This window comes from Artibeus jamaicensis, unplaced genomic scaffold, assembly GCF_021234435.1.
Source record: "Artibeus jamaicensis isolate MK-2021 breed Jamaican fruit bat unplaced genomic scaffold, CSHL_Jam_final contig_718, whole genome shotgun sequence".
NCBI classification, from domain to species: domain Eukaryota; kingdom Metazoa; phylum Chordata; class Mammalia; order Chiroptera; family Phyllostomidae; genus Artibeus; species Artibeus jamaicensis.
The window spans coordinates 6,495,177-6,514,897 of NW_026521936.1; the positions used below are offsets into that span (position 1 = coordinate 6,495,177).

The window sequence follows — 19,721 nt, forward strand, 5'->3', positions numbered from 1 at the left end:
AAACTCTATCCAGGTCACCAGAGTTGCCAAAGAGCATTTACTCTGGCTCTGCAGCAGGTGAGAGAAACCTGCTAGGGGAAGGGGGTCTCCTATCACCATCATAACAGGGTCTCACATGTCAGAAAGAGTAGTTTATCCACTGTAACTGAGCCAGGCAGTGGGAGTCCCAGCACAGTCTTGGTGAGGGCCAGTAGGCAGTGTGGCAATGTGAGGGGAGTAGTCTGGGGACCCGAGGACTCAGAACCGCCCTGAGCAGAAGTGGCACACCTGGCCCGAGTGAAGAACGCACCCAGGCTCCAGACCCACACTGACTGCTCACCGGGACTGCGTTCTTCCCACCGTGTATTCAGAAGAACAGCACACTCACACTGTCTCTCCAGTGATCACTGGTTACAGAGCTGCACTGGAATGGACCAAATCAGGGTCGTATCAATGACGCTGAAGCAATGTAGGGTGCCAACATGTCCTACACCCAGAAGACTCAAAAGCACAGTCCTCAGCCTTTTCATCCCTCAGCAAGTGCAGCCCAGACACAGGAAGAATCAGCCTATGTCTCCATGAAAATGCAGTGCCCAGAGCTGCTGAGAGAGAGGTGTGCGCCATGCGATCGGGGCCCAGTTAGGGAGTCCCAGCATGGGGCTCCCGCCAGCAGGACTCCTGACTCAGTGGACTCATCTGCCCTGTCTGCCTGTGAGGCTGCCCCCTCCTGGAGGCTGAGAGAAGAGCAACACATGATCCGACAGCAGAGCCCATGCTAATAATGGGAGCCAAGGACACACAAGAGCCCAGTGCACCTGCTCTCAGGCCCACTCTTTGAACATGTGTGTGCATGTGGCATGTGTGTGTGCACAAATGGAGCTGAATCCACTGTAGCTCATCTCAAATCACTAATGTGGAGGCCCACAACTGCATTTCTTTTCCTGCTGAAATGCCAAATTAACTTGGCTCCACATCAGTTAACTCAGAAATTAATTCCTTTCCCTCTTAGTTTTGGTGCATTGGAATGTGGAGTGGAACAAGCCTCCTACTCATATCAAGTGACATAAACCTGCATCCCTGGGCTCCGGGTGTATGGCGAGGTGCCCACTGCCCTGTGAGGATGAGGGGCATGACCCACCCACAGAGCTGCCTTAGACAAAACAGATTGTCTTGGTACTTCATCATCAAGGACATACCAAGGGGGTGAGGCCATCGAGCGTGCTATTGGCTGGACCTTTCTCATGACCGAATACCCGAGGAAATGCCTTCCTGCCCCCGTGTTACTGGACAAGACCAACGGTGTGCTGGGCGTGGAGCAACCGCTGTTGCCTGCAGCCTCCGGTGGGGTAGGATTTGGTGGAGTGAAGGGATAGGAAGGAAACACATCACTTTTTAGTCTATGTATTTCCAAACTCTTGGCTTTTAATGAGAGTGTGTCCATATATTTGATAACTCATTTTCAAAATAAAACATGATGAACCTAGAGGGTGATCACCATTTTCCCTTTGTACAGAATCCCTGCGCTCAGCTTCATTCCCTGGAGGTGGGCCGTGGGAGGGCCACACCAGTGCCCAGGGCCTTCTCCGTGGGAAAGCACAGAATGTCATCAGGAGCTGAGGACGCAGTTCAGGGAGGGTAAGGCCCGAGTGCTGAGGACAGGCAGGAGAATCGTGCTTCCTCAGAGAGCAGCATGAGTCCCTGAAGGACTGCATGAAGGGACGAAGGCATGCGCCCTCGTCATCTCTGTGCACTGAGACTCTTCCCAGGAAGCTTACCCACAGCCTCCAGTGAAAGGATTGACATGCAAACACTGCACCTTAGTTCTCTGAAGCTCCTTCTGCAATTGCCCAAAAAAGCAAGTGACAGCATCATTGGTGAAGATCAAAACCATGAATTTGGCCTCTACAACCTATTGGTAGAATGGTCCGTAAAGGCCATTTTCTTCCACATCTGTACCAGGATTGATAGTGCCATGAACTTGTGATGTGTGGGACAGAACTGTGACCAGATTCTATCTCCTCAGAGTCTAGAACCCTGGTCAGATCACTGTTGCTGATAAATAATACCAGTGCTGCTTTTTACCACAACAGCAGTTGCGAAAACAGGACCATTGTTCTCCCCAAAAGCGGTAAAAATAAAGCTGAATATTTCAAGCTATTCCATGGAAACCCACTGTTAAGCACCCCAAAATCATCCCTGAGAGCTGGAGGGTCCTGAACTCCAAGCTCATCTCCCCAAAGAAGCCAGCAGCCCCCGCCCCGCAAACCTGCACAGCCCAGCCTCCTTTGCCAGCGGGGGGCCTCAGCACGCTGTCCCCCTCATGGGCTCTCCAAGTGCTCATGACTCAGGGTGTAGACTTTATTGCTGCTACTTAATCTCCTTTTCTAACCAACTGTATTTTTCCATAGTCTCCCACTTGTCAAATTAAAGCTTCTTATTATTATATTTCCTCCAGTGCAATAAAACAGGATAACTCTGTTTATCAAATTTACCAACGCGCGTTAGGTACCCCAGCAGGTCACAACCAGCACTGTGACAGACTCAGCTTGTGTTCGCTAAACACAAACACAGAAAAAAATGTTCTGAGAACATCTAATAAAAATATTAATTTCATCTGCTTCATTTAGACCTTAAGAAAGCTTTAGAAAAGAAGAAAAAGGAAGGAGGGAGGAGGCAGGAAGGACAGAAGGAGGACCAGCAGCCGTGTCCCGGTCCCTCCTGCAGGGCCAACACAGGGAAGAGGCAGGGGATGTGGCCTGGGACCTGACCCCAGGCCTGCCTCTCCCAGATGTGGCCTCAGGGCCTTCTATACCCAGTGAGGCCCCGTGAGCCGCCCGACCCACCCCTGGGTGCCGCTTCCCAGAGCTAGAGCAGCAATCCTGGAGGGACCGGCTGCCACCCCTCCCCAAACCCCAGCGTGCCCACTCCCCTGTTGACCCCCAGGACCGTCCCTCACTGAACTTACTGAGAAGTTTTGAGTCCAGGTACCTGCCCAGTTCTAACCCCACCCCGCAGACCACCTTCCAGGTTCCATCTGTCCACCTGCCCAATCACCTCAGGTGCCCAAACATTTCTACCACAAAGCCTCCCTCTGCATCTAGAACAGGGGTCTCAGGGCTCCCGGGCTGCCCCCTGCCAGGGGGCGGGGACCTGGCTGGAGTCCTGACCCACACGGGTCAGCACCCGAGGCGGCAGGCCTTAACAGACCTGCCTACAGAACCAGCTCAGCAGGCTCAGAAATGTCTTTATTAGCCTAGTTTTATGACAGCTAGCATTAGACTGCTTTAAATAAAGAAGGCAATGCCAAAATATCTAAGCATAAGTTAATAACGCCCCCAATGCCCTTTCCAGACTGCCCCAAAGATACCAGTGAACAAAGGTTCACACACCCTCCCTGGCCATACAAGGAGGGAAACACACGTGCGTGTAAGGGTTTTCCCAGAAAGTCAGCATCAGTCCTGGCACTTCTCACACATGGACACTTTTCTGGTTGCGAAATAGACATTTAACTCATGTCTAAGTAGCTGCATATCATTCCGTAGACCCACCATAATTTATGACACCATTCTCCTATTGGTGGACTCTCAGGGGTAGTTACAGTTTGGGACCACCTTTGCCTTTACACATGTGAGTCCCCAAAATAAATCCAACCATCAGTATATTTTTCATTTAATTGATATAGCCAGATTACATTCCTAACGATTGTTTCCAACTTACATTCTTACCAGCAAAATACACCAAGTGCCTACTGCCGTGGGTTCTCACCAGCACCAGGGGTTAATCGTGTTTTTAATTTTGGTAATCTATGGTGTGGTTTATAGTTACATCCCCCTCATGAGGGTAAACAGGTTTTCATGTATCATGGGGGCCTTTGCATGTACCAGCCACATCTTTGCCCTCCTTCCCATTGGATTCTTTGCCTTTTTCTTATAATGTGCAGGAGCCCTTTGTGATCAAGAATACAAATCCTTGTTGCTGCTGGTTTCTCCAGGTTGTTTGCCTTTGTTCTTTGTGGTAGAACACACATAGCATCAAACGTGCCGTCCTAACCGCGTTCAAGTGCACAGCTCAGTGGCGCTGGCCACGTTCCCACCGTTGTGCAACCATCCCCACCACCATCTCCAGAGCTTTCCATCTTCCCAAACCAGGGCTCTGTCCCCATTACACACCCTGGCACCTGGCCCCAGTGTCTACTTTCTGTCCCTATGAATCTGACTGCAGGTACACTTCCCTCTGACATCATTTGGGTCCAGCCTTGACCCCCATAACAAAGCAAGTTGCACACATTTTTTGGTTTCCCCGTGCATAGAAAAGTTACGTTTACACTGTAATGTAGTCTGTTCAGTGCAAAATAGCACTGTGTTTTAAAATGTGAAGACCTTAGTTAGAAATACATTATTGCTACAAATCGCTGACATCACTTGAGCCTTCAGAGGGTTGCAAGCCTTTTGCTGATGGGGGAGTCTTCCGTCGAGGTCAATGAAAACAGTATCTTCAAAGCACAATAAAGGAGGTCTGCGTACCCCTGGAGCCCCACAAAAGGAAGTCACGTGGTTTTGGTCCTTTTGTGTCCGGCTTATTTCACTGAGTATGACCTCTCCTGGTGCGTCCACGTTGCAGCCGGTGTCAGAAGGTCCTTCCGTTCATGCCTGAATGACAGTTCGCAGTGCACACAGACCCCGCGGTGCTTATCCTTCCACCCGTTGTGAACACCGCTGCTTCCACGTTGGAACCGCTGCGGACACTGGTGCTCACACACTCTCGGTCCCTGCTTTCCATTCTTTTAAGTATGTGCTCAGACTGCTGGATCCCAAGGTCAACTCCATGTTCAATTTTTTTGAGGGACTGTCAAACTGCTTTCCTCAGAAGATGCACCATTTCGCCTTCCCACCCACAGTGCACGAGGGTCCTGATTTCTCCACGTCCTCTCCACACTCATTTCTGTTGTCGTCCGTTACAGTCACCATCCTGGAGTGTGGGACGTGGTAGGTTTATCTTTTGACTTTCCTTATTAAGTACAGCTGGCCCTTGAACAACACAGCTTGAACTGCGTAGGTCCACATAGTCTCAGATTTTTGTCAATATTCAGTCAGCCCTCGGAATCCCAGGGTTTCCCATCTGAGGATTCAGCCGACGAGGAATGGGAAATACTATTTTCCACTTGTGGTTGGGATACTGGGAACCAGGGGACGCAGAGAGCCCACTGCACATTCCACCCATTTACGACAGGGACCTGGGCATCCTGGTGTCCCTGGGGTCCCAGAACCAGCCCCCTGCAGACACTGAAGACTAACTGTACCTTATCCCATGCAGCCATTTTCATTTTAACCATCAAGAATGAGGTCTGTTGGGCTTTTGAAAACATATACAAGGTTCATAGAATTATGTATTTCCACCTCTATCCCAAGGAAAGGAAGGATAGCGCAGGGAGATGGAAAGAGAATCCTGTGTCCGACCACAGAACATTCTGGACTCCACGCAGTGTCCTGGCCACTCCTCCTGCCCCACCCGCTGCCAGGCTGAGTCATGCTGTCACCCGTGGCAACGCAAATCCAGGCAGCACTGCTTTTATCACGGCTGTCACTGCGCACAGCACACGACTCGGTGGGATTGGACAAGGCCAGCTTCCTCTGTCCCAGCCAGCCCTTAACTGCATTAGAATAAATAAGCGTTGCCTGTCTCCATAAATCAAGGCCTGCGTGTTTATATTCACATTTAAATTGCTTTCCTTTGCCAAAGAATTCAAAGCTATTACCTTATGTAACATCGATGTAATTCCATGTTAGGGAGGCGTGAGGAGGTGAGGGGAGGAAAAACCCTGAGAGGGTCACAAAACCTGGGCCTGCTTTCTGTCCAGGACAGAGGGGAGGGGACAGAGCGGTAGCTTTTACTCTGCCGAGCCACGTGAGTCTGCAGCCAAATTAAACACACACACAGCCCCGTTTCCTTCATAATCAAACTTCACTGCGGGCAGATAAAGTGTTTTTAATAAAATTATTTATTTATTTAAAGCAGTCTCCACATAAAAGCTCCAGAAAGTTCGACTGCAGGAGCCCAAGGGGCATGGGGACAAACAGCCTGTCCAAGCGTGAGAACGCTGTCTGAGGCGAGCAGGACCCGGGCAGCGGAAGACCACGTTCTATGATCACCACTCATCACACTCCGCACAGAAGTTCCCCCAAAAAGAAGGAAAAGAAACCGCCCAGAACCATCAGCAATTTCTCCCCAGGATACAGCTCGGAAATCAGCGGCCTCAGACCCAGGACTCTTCCCACTGAGCTTCTCTAGGCGCCCGGTCTTTGCCCTTCGTGACCTCAAAAGGTGCCTCACTCAGGGAGGGCCTCCCAGGACTTGAGGAAAGGGTCTCAGGGGCCAACTGTCCCCCGAAAGTCAGCTGTCCCTGCAGGCAGCCACATCTGCACCAAGAACCAGGATGGAGTGAGGAGCACTGTGCCAAGTTGAAAACGCCATGAGCAAGATCGAGGCAATGACAAAGTCCACTCTCCCCCAAAAGGACGGGGATGTGCAGTGGGTGAGGAGACAGCCCGCACCCACTTCCCAGCGCTGCCAGGGTCCTAAGTGCAGACACAGTCAGACTTTAGGAAAAGTGGCCCTGGCCAGATTTTCTGGGTGGGTGTCCTGGACCAAGGCCCTCCCCTTTGCACCGGAAGGGCCACTACCCAGTATATGTTGTCCCATGTTGCCTAAGATACTAACTTTTCTTCCTCTTCTGAGAGGTAGCCCTTTCAAACACACCCGTCCTTTCTGAGACTCACAGGGCGGGACGTGTGTGGACCCGCCCTGTCCAGAGCCCAGCTGCTGGGAGGACTCCCTGCTCCGGTATCGTAAGTCCTGCCTTGGGGACTTTGCACCCTACTTGAAACACAAAGCACCAATATTTCCTTCTTGCTTACGAAGAGGGGAAACTGACCAGCAGGATGACAAGCTTGCCTGCTGGCAGAGGGCCCAAAGGAGTGGGGAAGCGAGAAGAGCAAGTGGGCAGGTCAGAGGAAGGGAGGCTCAGTGCCCAGGAACACGGATGGTGGGTGGATCCCATCCAGCCACTGTCAGGGCTCCAGGTCCAACCCCCTGTTGTCAAGGAGCTCTCATGGGCCACCCTAAAAGACTGGGTGCTGACCCCAACACAGATGCAGACACACAACTGTGCACAGAAAGAACATGCTCCACTTCCACTAATGTTCTACTTCCCCCCGTTCTGATGACGTGCAGAGAGGGTTCAGCTCCATGGCTCTGCAGGAGCACCACATGAAATGAACCTGACCCCAAGCCTCTGCTCCACATGGTGGCCCTGTCCTGGGTGTCACCTGGTTGGGAAAGATAAGGCATACCCAGCCCCACAGCCAAGTATCCACCAGTACTGCTCACTCACCATTGACACAGGTCTCGGACGGTCTGCAAAGGTCATCTTCCAATAAGCAGCCTGGGAGGAAAAACAGAAAACAGAACCAAGTCAGAGCTGCAGAGATAATACCTTGCCGGTCAGAGGCCGTGACATCAGCCGGCTCCCGAGTCCCAAAGAGACAGGCCTCTGCACTTGGCTTTTCTGAGAGGATGCTGGGACATTTGGAAGTCGCACACGTCCCTGACTTGAGTCAGTGAGAGGACAGCTTCTCTACCGAGAGGGCATTCATACATAGCCTGTCCCTTCCAACGTCCGCCTTTGGGACCTTCCACATGAGCAGCTGCGGTGTGAGGGGGTCATCTCCCCAGACCCCTCCTTGGCGCAGCTGCCGGGGGGCCAGACCCACGGGGCTCTGCCACCACCCCCGCAGGCCTTCTGTGCCCACCGCCCACTACGCACACGCCCGGTGTGGACAACAGCCTGCCTTTGTTCCAAGAACAGAAAGAGGAGGCAGAGGGAGGTCTCTGTGTGCTGAAAGGACAGACAGGCAGAATGCAAAGTGAAAGTGGCAGCAAGCACGCTGACAGCAGTGGAGGTGCTGGGGTCGGTCGGAGAAGGTGGCCATTCCGCCGAGTCCTGGCACGTCTCCAATGCAGAGAAAGGATGGAGTGAACCCACCCTCGGGAAGGCCAGGCAGGCAGGCGAGGGTGAACCGCCGTGGGGGCCATCCACACTCAGAGGAGGCCCACCCCAGGGCCCAGACACCATGTTCGCACCCACTCCCATGAGGGCTCTGAGCCGCCAACACCTGATGTTTGCTGAGCACACTGTGCTTTTTGGCAACACCAAGAACATTACCCTGCCAAAGAGCAGGTCTTCATCCCTATTTCTCCCACTGACAAACTCCAGTTCACCCAGTAAGGATCAACTCAAAAGGCCTGTGGAAGCCCTCCGCAACTCAAAGCAAAGGTTCCATTTTCCTGAAACCTCACTGCATAGAAAATAGCATTTCCTCTTTCAGTCTCGCTTCAACCCGTCCCCACCTCCTTCACCTGTGCGCCCAGCTCAGCCCCATCCTCCCTCCACACAGGCACTTCTCACTGGAGGACCAGCACTCCTAGCCCTGCAGGGGATGGAGGAAAGGGCAAACGGCCAGACAGGAAAGCTGCACAGCAGAGTTAGGAGGTTGAGGTAGGGGACTGCATCGTAGAAGACCAGAGCTAACCCTTGTCAGTGCCACGGGACCCAGGGACAGGGACGCCCTCCTGTTTAGAATTCTGTTGGTCATGGAATGACAGGCTGAGGGAAAAAGCAGCAGGAAAAGCCTTTATTCCCTCTCCATCCTGTTTCGATCAGGGCAACAATCCCTTGCGGTGGGAACAAGATTTGCATCACAATAAACTCTCGAATCTCAATGGCGGAAGGGCAGCCTGTTATCAGTACCCCAACCAGTCCATTCCAGGGAACTGGCGAAAGGCTGCTCCGTAAGACCCACACCAGCGGCGTTTCCGTTCATTTATCACCAGAGCTGCAGGTGTGCGCATTTCTCCCAGCCCGGCAACATGCTAATTGCTGCTAATCTGTGTTGTTCTTTGCTCTGAAATTAGGAAAGGCCATATTTCATTTGAAATATCAGCCACCTACTAACAGTAATGATGACCATAAATCACGGAGAGAAAGAAAAAGACACTCAGACACTTGGCTCTGCCCTGTGCTCAGACTCGGACACACGTTCTTCCCCGAGTGGGCCCCACCCTCACTCCCTCCTTTGCAGACCAGCTTCAGAACACAGGAGCACACTCACGGACACACGCAGACACACACTGAACCCTTGTAATTCCAATTCTGCTTCTCTCTCATTTCCTCAGAGCACCGAGCAGCATCTCGTCACCACCTTGGTGTCTCTTTCTTTCCCCATGTGAAGTGAAGACGGATCCAACTCTCCAGTGAGCAGCCAGGCTGGCTCTGCTTCTCACACCCACCACTCCCAGGGGTGTATAGGAAGGGTTTTTTATTCTGTGGGGGAAATGGTCAGCGTGAGTGGGTCCCTGCCACTGGCTGGCTGGAAACTGCAGGCCCACACCTACTGAGTACCGGCCCCAGGTCCCTCCCACTCCCAGAGTGTCCCCTCCAGGGCAATGCTGCTGCAGAAGTGAAGGTGGCCTGAAAACCGAGGGACCCAGCCTATCCTCTCCCACCACTCATGTCCTTCTCTGCCACAACCGTCACCCTCCTGGTCCACTGGTCCACTCTGCTCACCTGACAAAGAGACTGGGGGAACTCCCTCCCCTCACCTCAGGGTGTTTGCAAAGATCTAAAACTGATGCAAACGTGCACTGACAGAGAGGTTTGGACGGGACAATAATGCAAGAAAGAAATACATGTGCAATGAATCCTCTGACCAAAGAGCCCAACAGCCTGTCCCAGACAGGCCATGTGAGCAGGAGCGGTGCTTCTGGATCTTCTTACAAAGCAACTGGAAGGTTCTCAGAAATCAAGAGTATCCTCACCTAATTTTCTCAGAAGTGAGAGCCAATAATGCTACTAGGCCAAGAAGAGTTTAGTGTTGTGGACAGATAAAGCTAGAACAGAACCAGCAGCACACGAATCCCATGGTACATGCTAATAACATGCTACCTTTCTCCAGTGGCAATTTCCACAAAAACTAAGTCCTCTCGCACTTGGATTTTCTGTGACTTTACTGCTTTTCCTCTTTGAGTTCCCAGAACAGTAAATAGTAATAAGACGTCATGAAATTCCCGATATGCTGCCCGGTCTCACTCCTGTGGTCAGAGGAAAGCTGCCCTTTGCTGAACGGGTGACTATGCAGCTTTCGTGCGTTACCTGAAATCCTGGCAGCCCTGCCAAGCACACACTCCCATCCCACAGGGGAAATGAGCTCAGAAAGGTTGGTAATCCGCCCACAGTCCCCTCAAAGCTTGGCCTGTCTCTCCCCAAAGTGCGCTCCCTGCTGCTGTCCCGGCCCTTCACACCTGGTCCCCCTGGGCACAGATGCAGGGGACACACAGTAGCATTTCTCGTGGTCAGGCAGAGCATCCAGACTGTTGGCCTGTGGTCTCCATGCCTCCTCCCCACCCCCACCTGCAACCCTCACTCTTCTGTGGGCAGGTGCAGACATGGGGAAAGAAAGGCAGGTCCGGGCCATTACTCAGCCACGGATCACTGGGGCATGCACCAGAAAGGTCTCTGCCACCAGAAGGGAGGGTCACTAATGTCCTCAGAGAGCCCCCTGCACCTGCACACTCCTGTCTCTAAGGCGACAACTCTGGGCCCCACTGGCCTGCCCTGCTTCAGCCGTGGGAGCCCCAGGAGCAGAGCCCCATCTGTCAGGGAAGTGACAGGAGGCCACGCAGAGTGGGCAGCTGTCGATGCCTGGACTCAGGTGCCTTCACTGGCGCAGACAAAAGGAAGGTGGGGGCAAAGCCCCTGCCCTGAGAAACATCCTGTGAGCTTGTTACCAGAAGCACCACCCTGGTGCAGTCAACCTGGGGCCCATCTTGGGGCAGAGGCCGAGGACCAGAGAACTGATGGACAATCAGCCCAGGAGCAGGGCCCGCCTGCATCACCATGGGAGCCCAGGGTGGGCAGACGCCTTTTTGCTGTTGGCTTCAGGTTTTGGTCATGGGTCTTAATTTGGCACCCAGCTCATTTGTTCTTCGATAACTTGGGCCCCTCTCCCAAGGTGGGGGCTATTTCCTGGCTCTCAGATGGCTAGACTGTGTGCTCTGGAAGCTGCAGACGGTACATGTGTAGGCACTTCACAGACGAAGGCACATGCCCGAACCAGCTCTGATGACTGGGACCCATTGAGGAGCAGACTGTCTACTCAGGGAAGGGGGTGAAGGCCTTCCACGGATGGTCACAGGTGCCATGGGGGCTGCTGTGGTGGGTCCTAGAGCCCTTATCTCCTGCCCAGTGGGCGCCAGGCCAGAAGGACAGCTCTGGTGTTCCCAGAGCAGGCACGACACCCTCCAGTTGGCTCCACCGACTTCCCCATAGGTGCCCCTTCACAGTCTTGTTCCTCCTGCTAGGCCTTCCCTGGAGCATGAGTGGCGCCCCAGAAACTGAGTGATTTAACACGAGGAAACTACTCCTTGATTTGCAAGTGTGGGAACCTGAATGAGAGACCTTCCAAGGCCCCATTCTCAGAGGGGAGGGGCCCAGACCTCAGCAAGAATGTTCTCCAGGTTCACTCCCTTCCTTTCCTTGGAGAAGGGGCATTAATCACAAGTGTCACCTACGAGACACTTGCTAATCCTCGGATCCACCCACATTACCTGATGTTTCCCGCCCTGGGGCAGACACTGCTCAGGTGCACAGGGAGGAGCTGTCCCCCGTCCTGGACTTGAGCCTGGTGACCTGGTGCCCTTCCTGGAGTGGGTGGAGGTCCAGGGGCATGGCAAAGGTTGCCTTCCTCCTGTAGGTCAGAGGTGTGGCCCCTGCAGAGACCAGGGGACAGATCCTAGTGGGTTGTCACTCCAACTGCAGGCGGAGTCTAACAGCCCAGCCTGTCTCCCACTGCTGTTGGCCGCAGGGACACAGAAGCAATTCTGAACGAGGTAAAAGCCAATTTCACAGAGGCCTGTGAAGCCCAGCTGATGTGAGCTGGCATCTGACAGCGTGGACTAGAACAGCACCTGGGCCCGGAGCCACGTCAGAGACGCTGTCACCTGGACAGCTGGACCCAGGGCCCAGGCAGCACCTGCTATCACCAGGAAGCAGGAAATGTCTCCTTCAAAACCTGCAGGCCACCCACCACACTCGTTCTAGTAACTTGGCTGAGTCTGTGGGGAACCTCCTTCTCATACGCTACACATACCCCGCCAGGCACCCTGCATGCCCGAGTCATGTGAGTGCCGAGTGAGTCTCTGGACATACACTCAGCTCCTCACAACTGCCTCCAATAAGGTGTTTACATCACAACACTACCTAGCTCCTGTGCAGGGGATGTAACAGACTTCATAGCTTAAAAATATTAGCTCTTGATGGTGTTGCTCAATGGGTTGAGTGCCAGCCTGCAAACCAAAGGGCCGATGGTTTGATTCCCAGTCAGGGCACATGCCTGGGCTGCAGGCCAGCAACACATTGATGGTTTTTTTCCCCTCTCTTTCTCCTTCCCTTCCCCTCTCTCTGGAAAATATATAAATAAAATCTCTTAAAATGCATATTAGACAAAGTTAAATAATATAAACCTTAACTTCCCCTTGGCGCCCAGCTAACTACCTGCTCATGGCCCCCCAGCCCACTGACCCCTACACCCACGGCCACTTCCTGCTGGTGATTTTGTGCGTCTGTTCTGCCTCCTCTAAAGCTTAGAAAAAAGCAACTGCGCTGAACTCCACAAGCCCTGGTCACCACACGTCATGCAGGCCTTTGTGACGGAGACTGGCCAGCAGTGACAGCTCCTTGTCAATTGGCTTTCAATGCCAGAGCCTATGAACACGGTGATTGTCACAGAAGCCCTGCACCTCGCTCTCTCCCTAGTGGAAACTCTAAAGGTCACACGACCTGAGGTTCTGGGAATTACATTCTGTTCTTTTCCAGGAACTGCATTAGCAAAGAAAGGGGAGGTGTGAGATTTGAAGAGATGTTCTTTTTCAGAGTCACCTTCATTTTTAATATTCTGAGTGAGGAGGCAGAGGGGCCGGCTCTGCCTAGTGGTAGGTGCTCAGCCTTCGCAAAGCAAAGTACCACGTTACCCGTGCTCTTCACACAGCCACAATGCAAGCACAGACCCACACCACTGCAAGGCCAACCCCCCCCCCCCAGGTCCTGAATGTTTCTATCAGCCCAGAAGCAACGCTGCACTGAGGCAGGGCGGGGTACCCAGGCCCAGGCAGACCATTCACACATTCAGGTGCCCCTTGTCTTGGAATGAGATTCTGAAAAGCAAGTAAAAGGCGAAAGAGCCTCACCCCAGAGGTGGGGCTGCCTCTACGGACTGTGGTTTCACAGGAGCTGGAGCAACCCCCAAACTGATGCTCACACCCCCCTTCTCTGCGTGTGGTGTGGGGTCAGAACATCCTCTCCCCCTCACCCAAGATATCAGACTAAAGCTGTGATCCGCAACTTCAAAGACAAAAGGGAAAGGGAGGGAGAGAGGGAGAGAGTGGAGAGAAGAAGGCCGCTTGCTCCACCCCTCGGAGCAGGTCCACCAGCACAGGTCCTGTCTAGCCCTGTGAGCTGCCACTGTCCCCACAAGGGGTGCATGCAGAAAGAGCTGAGAGAGGCCAGCAGGAGTACACCCTCTGCGGTGTGTCCATCATGCTTCTCCGCCCACAGAAGGAGCTGGGCAGGGCCCAGATGTGAGTGAGCCCTTCTCTGGGTGTGGGAAGGAATTCTAATTAAGTGGCTGAGATCCCTGAGGCCCGCAGCCCGCAGCACGGGTGATGTCAGCCTTTGTCCTACACCCCTACCTCTCCTCTTCCCTGATCATTAAATATAGGGCTCTGTTAGGGACACACTGCCCACCCCACACGGCCCTTCCACCCTGCTCACCTCCACAGCCGTGCCCCAGACAAACCCAGGCATGACTCAGGGACAGCACCCAGCCGTGAAAACCCCTAGCCCAGCAACCCTCACCCTCGAACGCTGGAACCTGAGGCATCTGGAGGGAAAACAGGCTATCATTACCTTTCTGCTTTATTCTGTGTGGGTTACACAGTCTGCTCTTCAAGGTGGCTTGGACAGAGAAAACAGCATCATGCATGCAAAGACTGGCTCCAGGGACAACCACACCAGGCACACCAGCAACCTGTCACAGAGGGACCCCAGTCTGACAAGTCACCGGGCAGCTTGAGAGATCACAGGAACCGGTGGGCTCCGAGAGGCAGGGCCGAGCCGGCCCTCCCAGAGCACCTGAGGCTGCAGCTCCCGAAGCAGGACACCTTCCTGTGTACCATGAAACCCCGGCAGCAGGCCTGACCCTAAGCTGTCCAGGCTCAGAGACCACTATCTGGGTGGGCCTTCAGCTCCTTTCTCAGGCCAGAGATGGACAGTCGGCAGACCACACAAGCTGGAGGGCCATTGGGACGCAGCCTGCTCCCTCCAGGTCTGATGCGTTTCTCCTGCACGTACTATGAGCTGGGTGCTGACTGCTGGGGGGACCATCGCTGCCTTAGACCCTGGGTACAGTGTGGACTGAACAGAAGCTGAGGCAAAGAAGGGACGCAAATGCACGGGTCATGAATGGAGATAGGAGAGTGCAGGCAGTGAAGCCAGGTAACAGGGTAGGAGTGGGGAAGGGGTAAAAGGGGGCCCCCTAGATGATTCTGGAAAGCTCAGTTCAGACAGAATGCCTCAGCCTCAGAGGAAGGGGATGGCCTCGTGGCCCAAGGACCAGCCAGCAGCTGGGACCTGAACCCAAACACAGCCAGGACCAGAGTGGAGTTCGCCGAGCGAGTATTACCCAGACACCGCTGCAGTGCCATCAACTTCCTGGAAGGACTGAGAGCTGATCTTGCAGCAAAAAGACATCTGTCTGTTCCACCACAGTCTTCACGGGTCCCACCCATGGCACAACTTCAGGTGAAGGCTGTCGCTGTGTTTTGTGCAGCGGTGTGGCCCCAGGCCCAGTGCCTTCTGGGACTTGCTTCATTCCTAGATATGGCTGAAGACCCACACACAAGGGCAAGCCAGTGCCTCACAAGTCACCAGAAGATAACGCCAGGCCCTCCCAAGACCTCTCTCCCTGCATCCTTGCTCTGTTGGCTCTGTCCATTGGTGGGACATGTGCGGTGACATCTGTGTTCAGTGGGGATTGAAAACACCACAGCCAGTGACCCGCCCACCCACAGAGCCAGTGTCTCACACGCAGAGAACCCTATATCACTCCAGGAGAGCGTCTGAGAGCTGGGCCCTCCAACCGTTGAGTTCTGCAAGGTGTTTCTACAATAAGAAAAACTAAACTCTTACATTGGACAGTTTCCTTGATTTCAAGGTCTAATTGCTTATATTTGTTTAAACTCTCATCATAAGAATAAGACATTGCTCTAGATTCTAGATATCTACCAGAATTTTGCATTTTGTGTGAAAGGCACATGAGCTAGTTATGAAGATGTTCCTGTTTTACCAGTTCAGTAGATTTGAACTAGGTGCATTGTGGGTGGCATTTTAACTGGCTCTTTGTTTTTTGTGCTCAAACTTTTCCTGAAATAGAACAATATCTTCAAAAGAAGGATATTTTCTGAATTATTCTTTTAGCTTATGAAAGCATTTCTAAGCTTGTTTCCATAGTTACAAAGTTAAAGAAAACCTCTGGAAAAAATATCTATGAGAAACCTTAAATGTCAAATTCTGAGGGTAAAAACAGACACTCTGCAGGAGGAAAGAAGCGGAACCTCTGAGAACCCCCCACGACTAACATTTGCTAGCTTAAATCACAGCGCACCCCAGGGAAGAACAGTGTCAAAAGCAAAGATAAAGCGAAGGAAACCAGTAAAGCAAGGACGGCTGAGAGATGGAGTGAGGTGTGCACTGCAGAGCACAGCCCTCCGCAAACGTGTGCACTTGTTCGGAGACGCGAGATGCGTGGACTCGAGGAGCCGGCCAAGCCCGCCATGCCAGCCGGCTGGCTGTGGCCACGTGACAGAGGGGGACTGGTCACAGTGTCTCCACCATTCTTGATACACGGGCCTCTTGGACAGTTATAACGTCATCTCAGAACTCTCCCTAAGAGATTTACTATTTTGTCTTCTGCACACAACACAACACAGCTTTTCTCAAACTTGGGTGTGACTGTGAACTGACAGAGGTCTTGACAGAACGGGCAGGTCGATTTCTGGGGTAAAGACAAGGTTCTTCATTTCCAGTGAGAAGCGAGGGCACGTAGTTCATAGAAATAACTTTAAGTTAAAAACCTACATCAGCGTGTTTTTAAAAATTATCATAAAGTAAATTTTACAAACTCTTTACAATTCATGTTCTTGGATCCAAATTCTTTCTCATTCCAAGTAACAAAGGACATGCCTTGCTCAAATCACTTCAAATTAACCATGTGGGAAAAAATCGCATGTCAGCTCATTTTGACAAGTGTATTAGTTTCCATTTTAAGACTAAATATATATTTAAATATACATTGTAATTTAATCAAGTTTAAAAAGCAAAACTGCTCCTATGGCTTGATGTTTAGAATTCTTACACTCTGCTCCCCCCAAAAAATCAAATGGTTTATTTTGATACTTTTCTGCTTTTGTTTTCAAGTGCTGAGATAAGGAAGAATGTTCTCTCTGCTATCTGCAAGCACTGGTCCACAAATATTAACAACACATGTGGAAGGTTGTCTTCATTACAACAATGAAAACTAATGAGATACAATTGTTACTACATTTCCCTTTAGCACTGATATTTAAGTGCTAGAGACAGCCAGACAGACATATCACAGTAAGAATTTTATCAGAGGATGATACAGGGAGATTTGAGGAAGAGTCTGGGTGACTTTGAAACAATTGTTTTAATCCTCTTTTACTTGTTACATTTCAACCTCATTGTGCTCATCCTAAGTAAGATCCACTGTGGATACAATTAAATGACCAAAGAGAAGAAACTATTCAAAACTGTATCATAGTAAAAGTCACCTCCAGAACCAACAACGTCCAACTGGCAATAAAGTTCTGTAGTATTCAGAAAGGGTTGGAGGTCAAATACGGTTGCAAAACTGTGAGCAGATTTTTAACACAACTCCCCTCTGCAGGATTTCTCAGCCCCTTCAGTATGGCAAAGGGACAGGCTTTCTCCAAAAGAAGGGTCCTATAGAAGACATTTGCCAAATGACTGAAATGCAGCCCTTTATCTCATGGAACCTCACTGGGATACAGCAAACCAGACCTTAGAATAACACAAGAGATGAGTGTGACCTGCAAGCATCCTCCTGCCTAGTGGTTCTCAGTCTTACGCACCTAAAGGGCTGTTAAAACACAAATTGCCAGGTCCACTCCAAAATTTCTGACTCAGCAGATATGGGAAGAGGCCTGAGACTCTGCATTTCTAATGCGTTCCTGTGATGCTAGTGCTCCCCAAACCCCAATCCCAAGACGCCGGCCAGACAGTTTTGCCACATGTGTTCAGCAGGACCCAGTGTGGTGAGATACTCTGCACCAAGTGCATGTGGAACATTGCACACCTGGATGTCCCTGTCTTAGAAGGCAAATGTATATTAGGTGCTGAGGATTCTGGGAGTCCTTCCTGTAGTGAATTTTACTATTTGTTTAATCTGATTTTTTGCTATTTTCACATTTTTTAAAACTGTGACATCTTTGTGCATGCCCATGTGAATAAACAACAGCCCACTTAGCCAAACCCCACAGGGAAACCATCTCTACTTCCTCCTGAAAGGAACTCTTTCCTTTATCATCTCTTCTGGTTTATTGAAGCGGCTCTCAGATCCTTTCCCGCCCTTGGTTACAACCAAGCCAACAACATGCAGCTCCTCGCTGTCTCACCATCTGAGAACCCTTTGCTCCTCTGAGTTCCAGCAGAGAACTTCAGAGTTCAGACGGCCCCTCATGTGGACTCCTCTCTCCAGGACGTGATTAATGGGCCAATAAAGTGTGAGAACAGCCTGTTTTTGCTGGGAATCCTCTTCCCAGACCCGCACCATCCAAGGGTGAGGCTTTGTTCTTTCAAACCTTCCTGCCCCAAGCCTGGAGGTAGGAGTCCTGCAGAACAGATTTGCTACACGCTGCTAGGTTTCTTGCCTGCAACAATGTAACACAGGACCCAGCACCAGCACACCAGCCCCTCTTGTTTTATGGGTAAAAGGCACGGCTATAAAGCGTTGGAAAGATGACCAAAGTGACACCCAAGGAGAGGGTATCCTGAAGAGGTATCATTGCTGGGGAAGCCACCCAGCTGTGGGTCAGATCACAGCCCAGTCAGTAACTTCACTTGTGACCGAGGAGGTGGCTTGTTCTGGAACAGCTCCTGGATATGTTAAGTTTTTGTTTTATTGAGAATTGGTTTAGCTCCTGGAAGTTTCCCTAACTTCCACTACACAGCCTTGCAACACTTGGCATGACACAAAGCAAAGCTTCTCCCTCTTGAAATGAGACCACAAACCACCCAGCCCAGCGCTGAGCGCACACCCTGCTTTCAGCGCATGCCTGTCCCTGCGCCCCCCTGCCCCTGCCACCACAGGACAGCCCCTCAGCTGTGCAAATCTGCTCTTCATCAACTGAAATACATCCAGTCTTTCACGAGACATGGTTTGAAACCACGGCACCTAACCTCCCTGCTCTCAGCATGCCATAGTGTCTAGATCTGTGTTAAGATGCAGTGCCCGTGCCAGAATTAACCAGGGAGCTGCAGGAGCGACCCAGCCACTGCGTGCAGGTCCCTCATCACCCTGTTCTGATTCCCATCTCCTGTTGCAAGAGCTGGGGGCCATCAAGCTGCCTAGGGTCAGAGAGAAGCCAACACTAGCAGCTTCCAGCACAAGAAGGGTCGGCTTTCTCAGGGGCAGGCGAACCCCAGCCACACGTTTTGTAAATAGCGTTATTGGAACACAGCTCATCTACCTACATCTCATCTATGGCCACTTCTGTCCTACAAGCTGAGCTCACTAGTTGTGACAAAGACCATCAGCATGAAAAGCCTCAGTTCTTTACAGAAAAACTTAGCAGACCTCGGTTTATTAGAAGGAGAATAGGTTGCTCATAGGAACAGAAGGAAGTTAGAAATTCGCCTGGAAAAAAACAGGCAGGAACCAGGTCAAATAGCCTCATGTCCCCAGCACACCCTGACACCTGGACTCCACCACCCAAGAGCAGGTGGGCCATTCCCAGGTCCATCATGCCATGGAGTCAAACCTCATGTTAGAACACGGCTGTTTTCTTCTCACGGCTGAGTCACAGCTGAGCCCTCCAGCCTGGACCACCCTGCACTGTTCCCATACCCACCTCTCAGCCCTGAGAATAAGACTTGGTTGTCTCCATGGAAGGTCACATTTACATTTGCTCACTGTCCAACCTAAATCTTCCTGGTCCTCCTTGTGCAATTCCAGCTTCTCGCTATCCTTCCCAGCAGGGCATCCTGGGCAGACTTAATAAACGGATCCTTCTGTCTGAGTCTATGCCACAGGCACCTCCCTCCAGGGCTGGCTGGTGAGTGGCCAGGCTCAGCAGTGCTGAGGAAGCAGAACAGGAGGTGGGCGAGCCCAGGGCCACTCCTCTCTCCCACCAAGCCAGCCTTTCCCAGAAAGGAAGCATCTCTTTCTCACATATCTCTGAAGATGAGCAAGCCGGGTGCCTGCCATGGCAATGAGAAAATTTAAAAATAATAGCACTAAACACCAAAAATTGTCCCTGGAGTATTGGAAAGGGTGCTTACTCAGGGGTAGAAGGTTCTGGATATTAGTCATGTG

At 51.8% G+C, this 19,721-nt stretch overlaps 1 protein-coding gene across 1 annotated transcript in view; it reads right to left on the reverse strand.

Annotated features, from left to right (window-relative positions):
* The window catches only part of PTPRN2 (protein tyrosine phosphatase receptor type N2), a 383,390-nt gene that overhangs the window by 324,016 nt on the left and 39,653 nt on the right, over nt 1-19,721 (reverse strand). Inside the window, exon 2 of the mRNA XM_037131929.2 lies at nt 7,370-7,420. Within this exon, the coding sequence (XP_036987824.2) occupies nt 7,370-7,420 (51 nt within the window). The remainder of the gene's footprint in view (nt 1-7,369; nt 7,421-19,721) is intronic.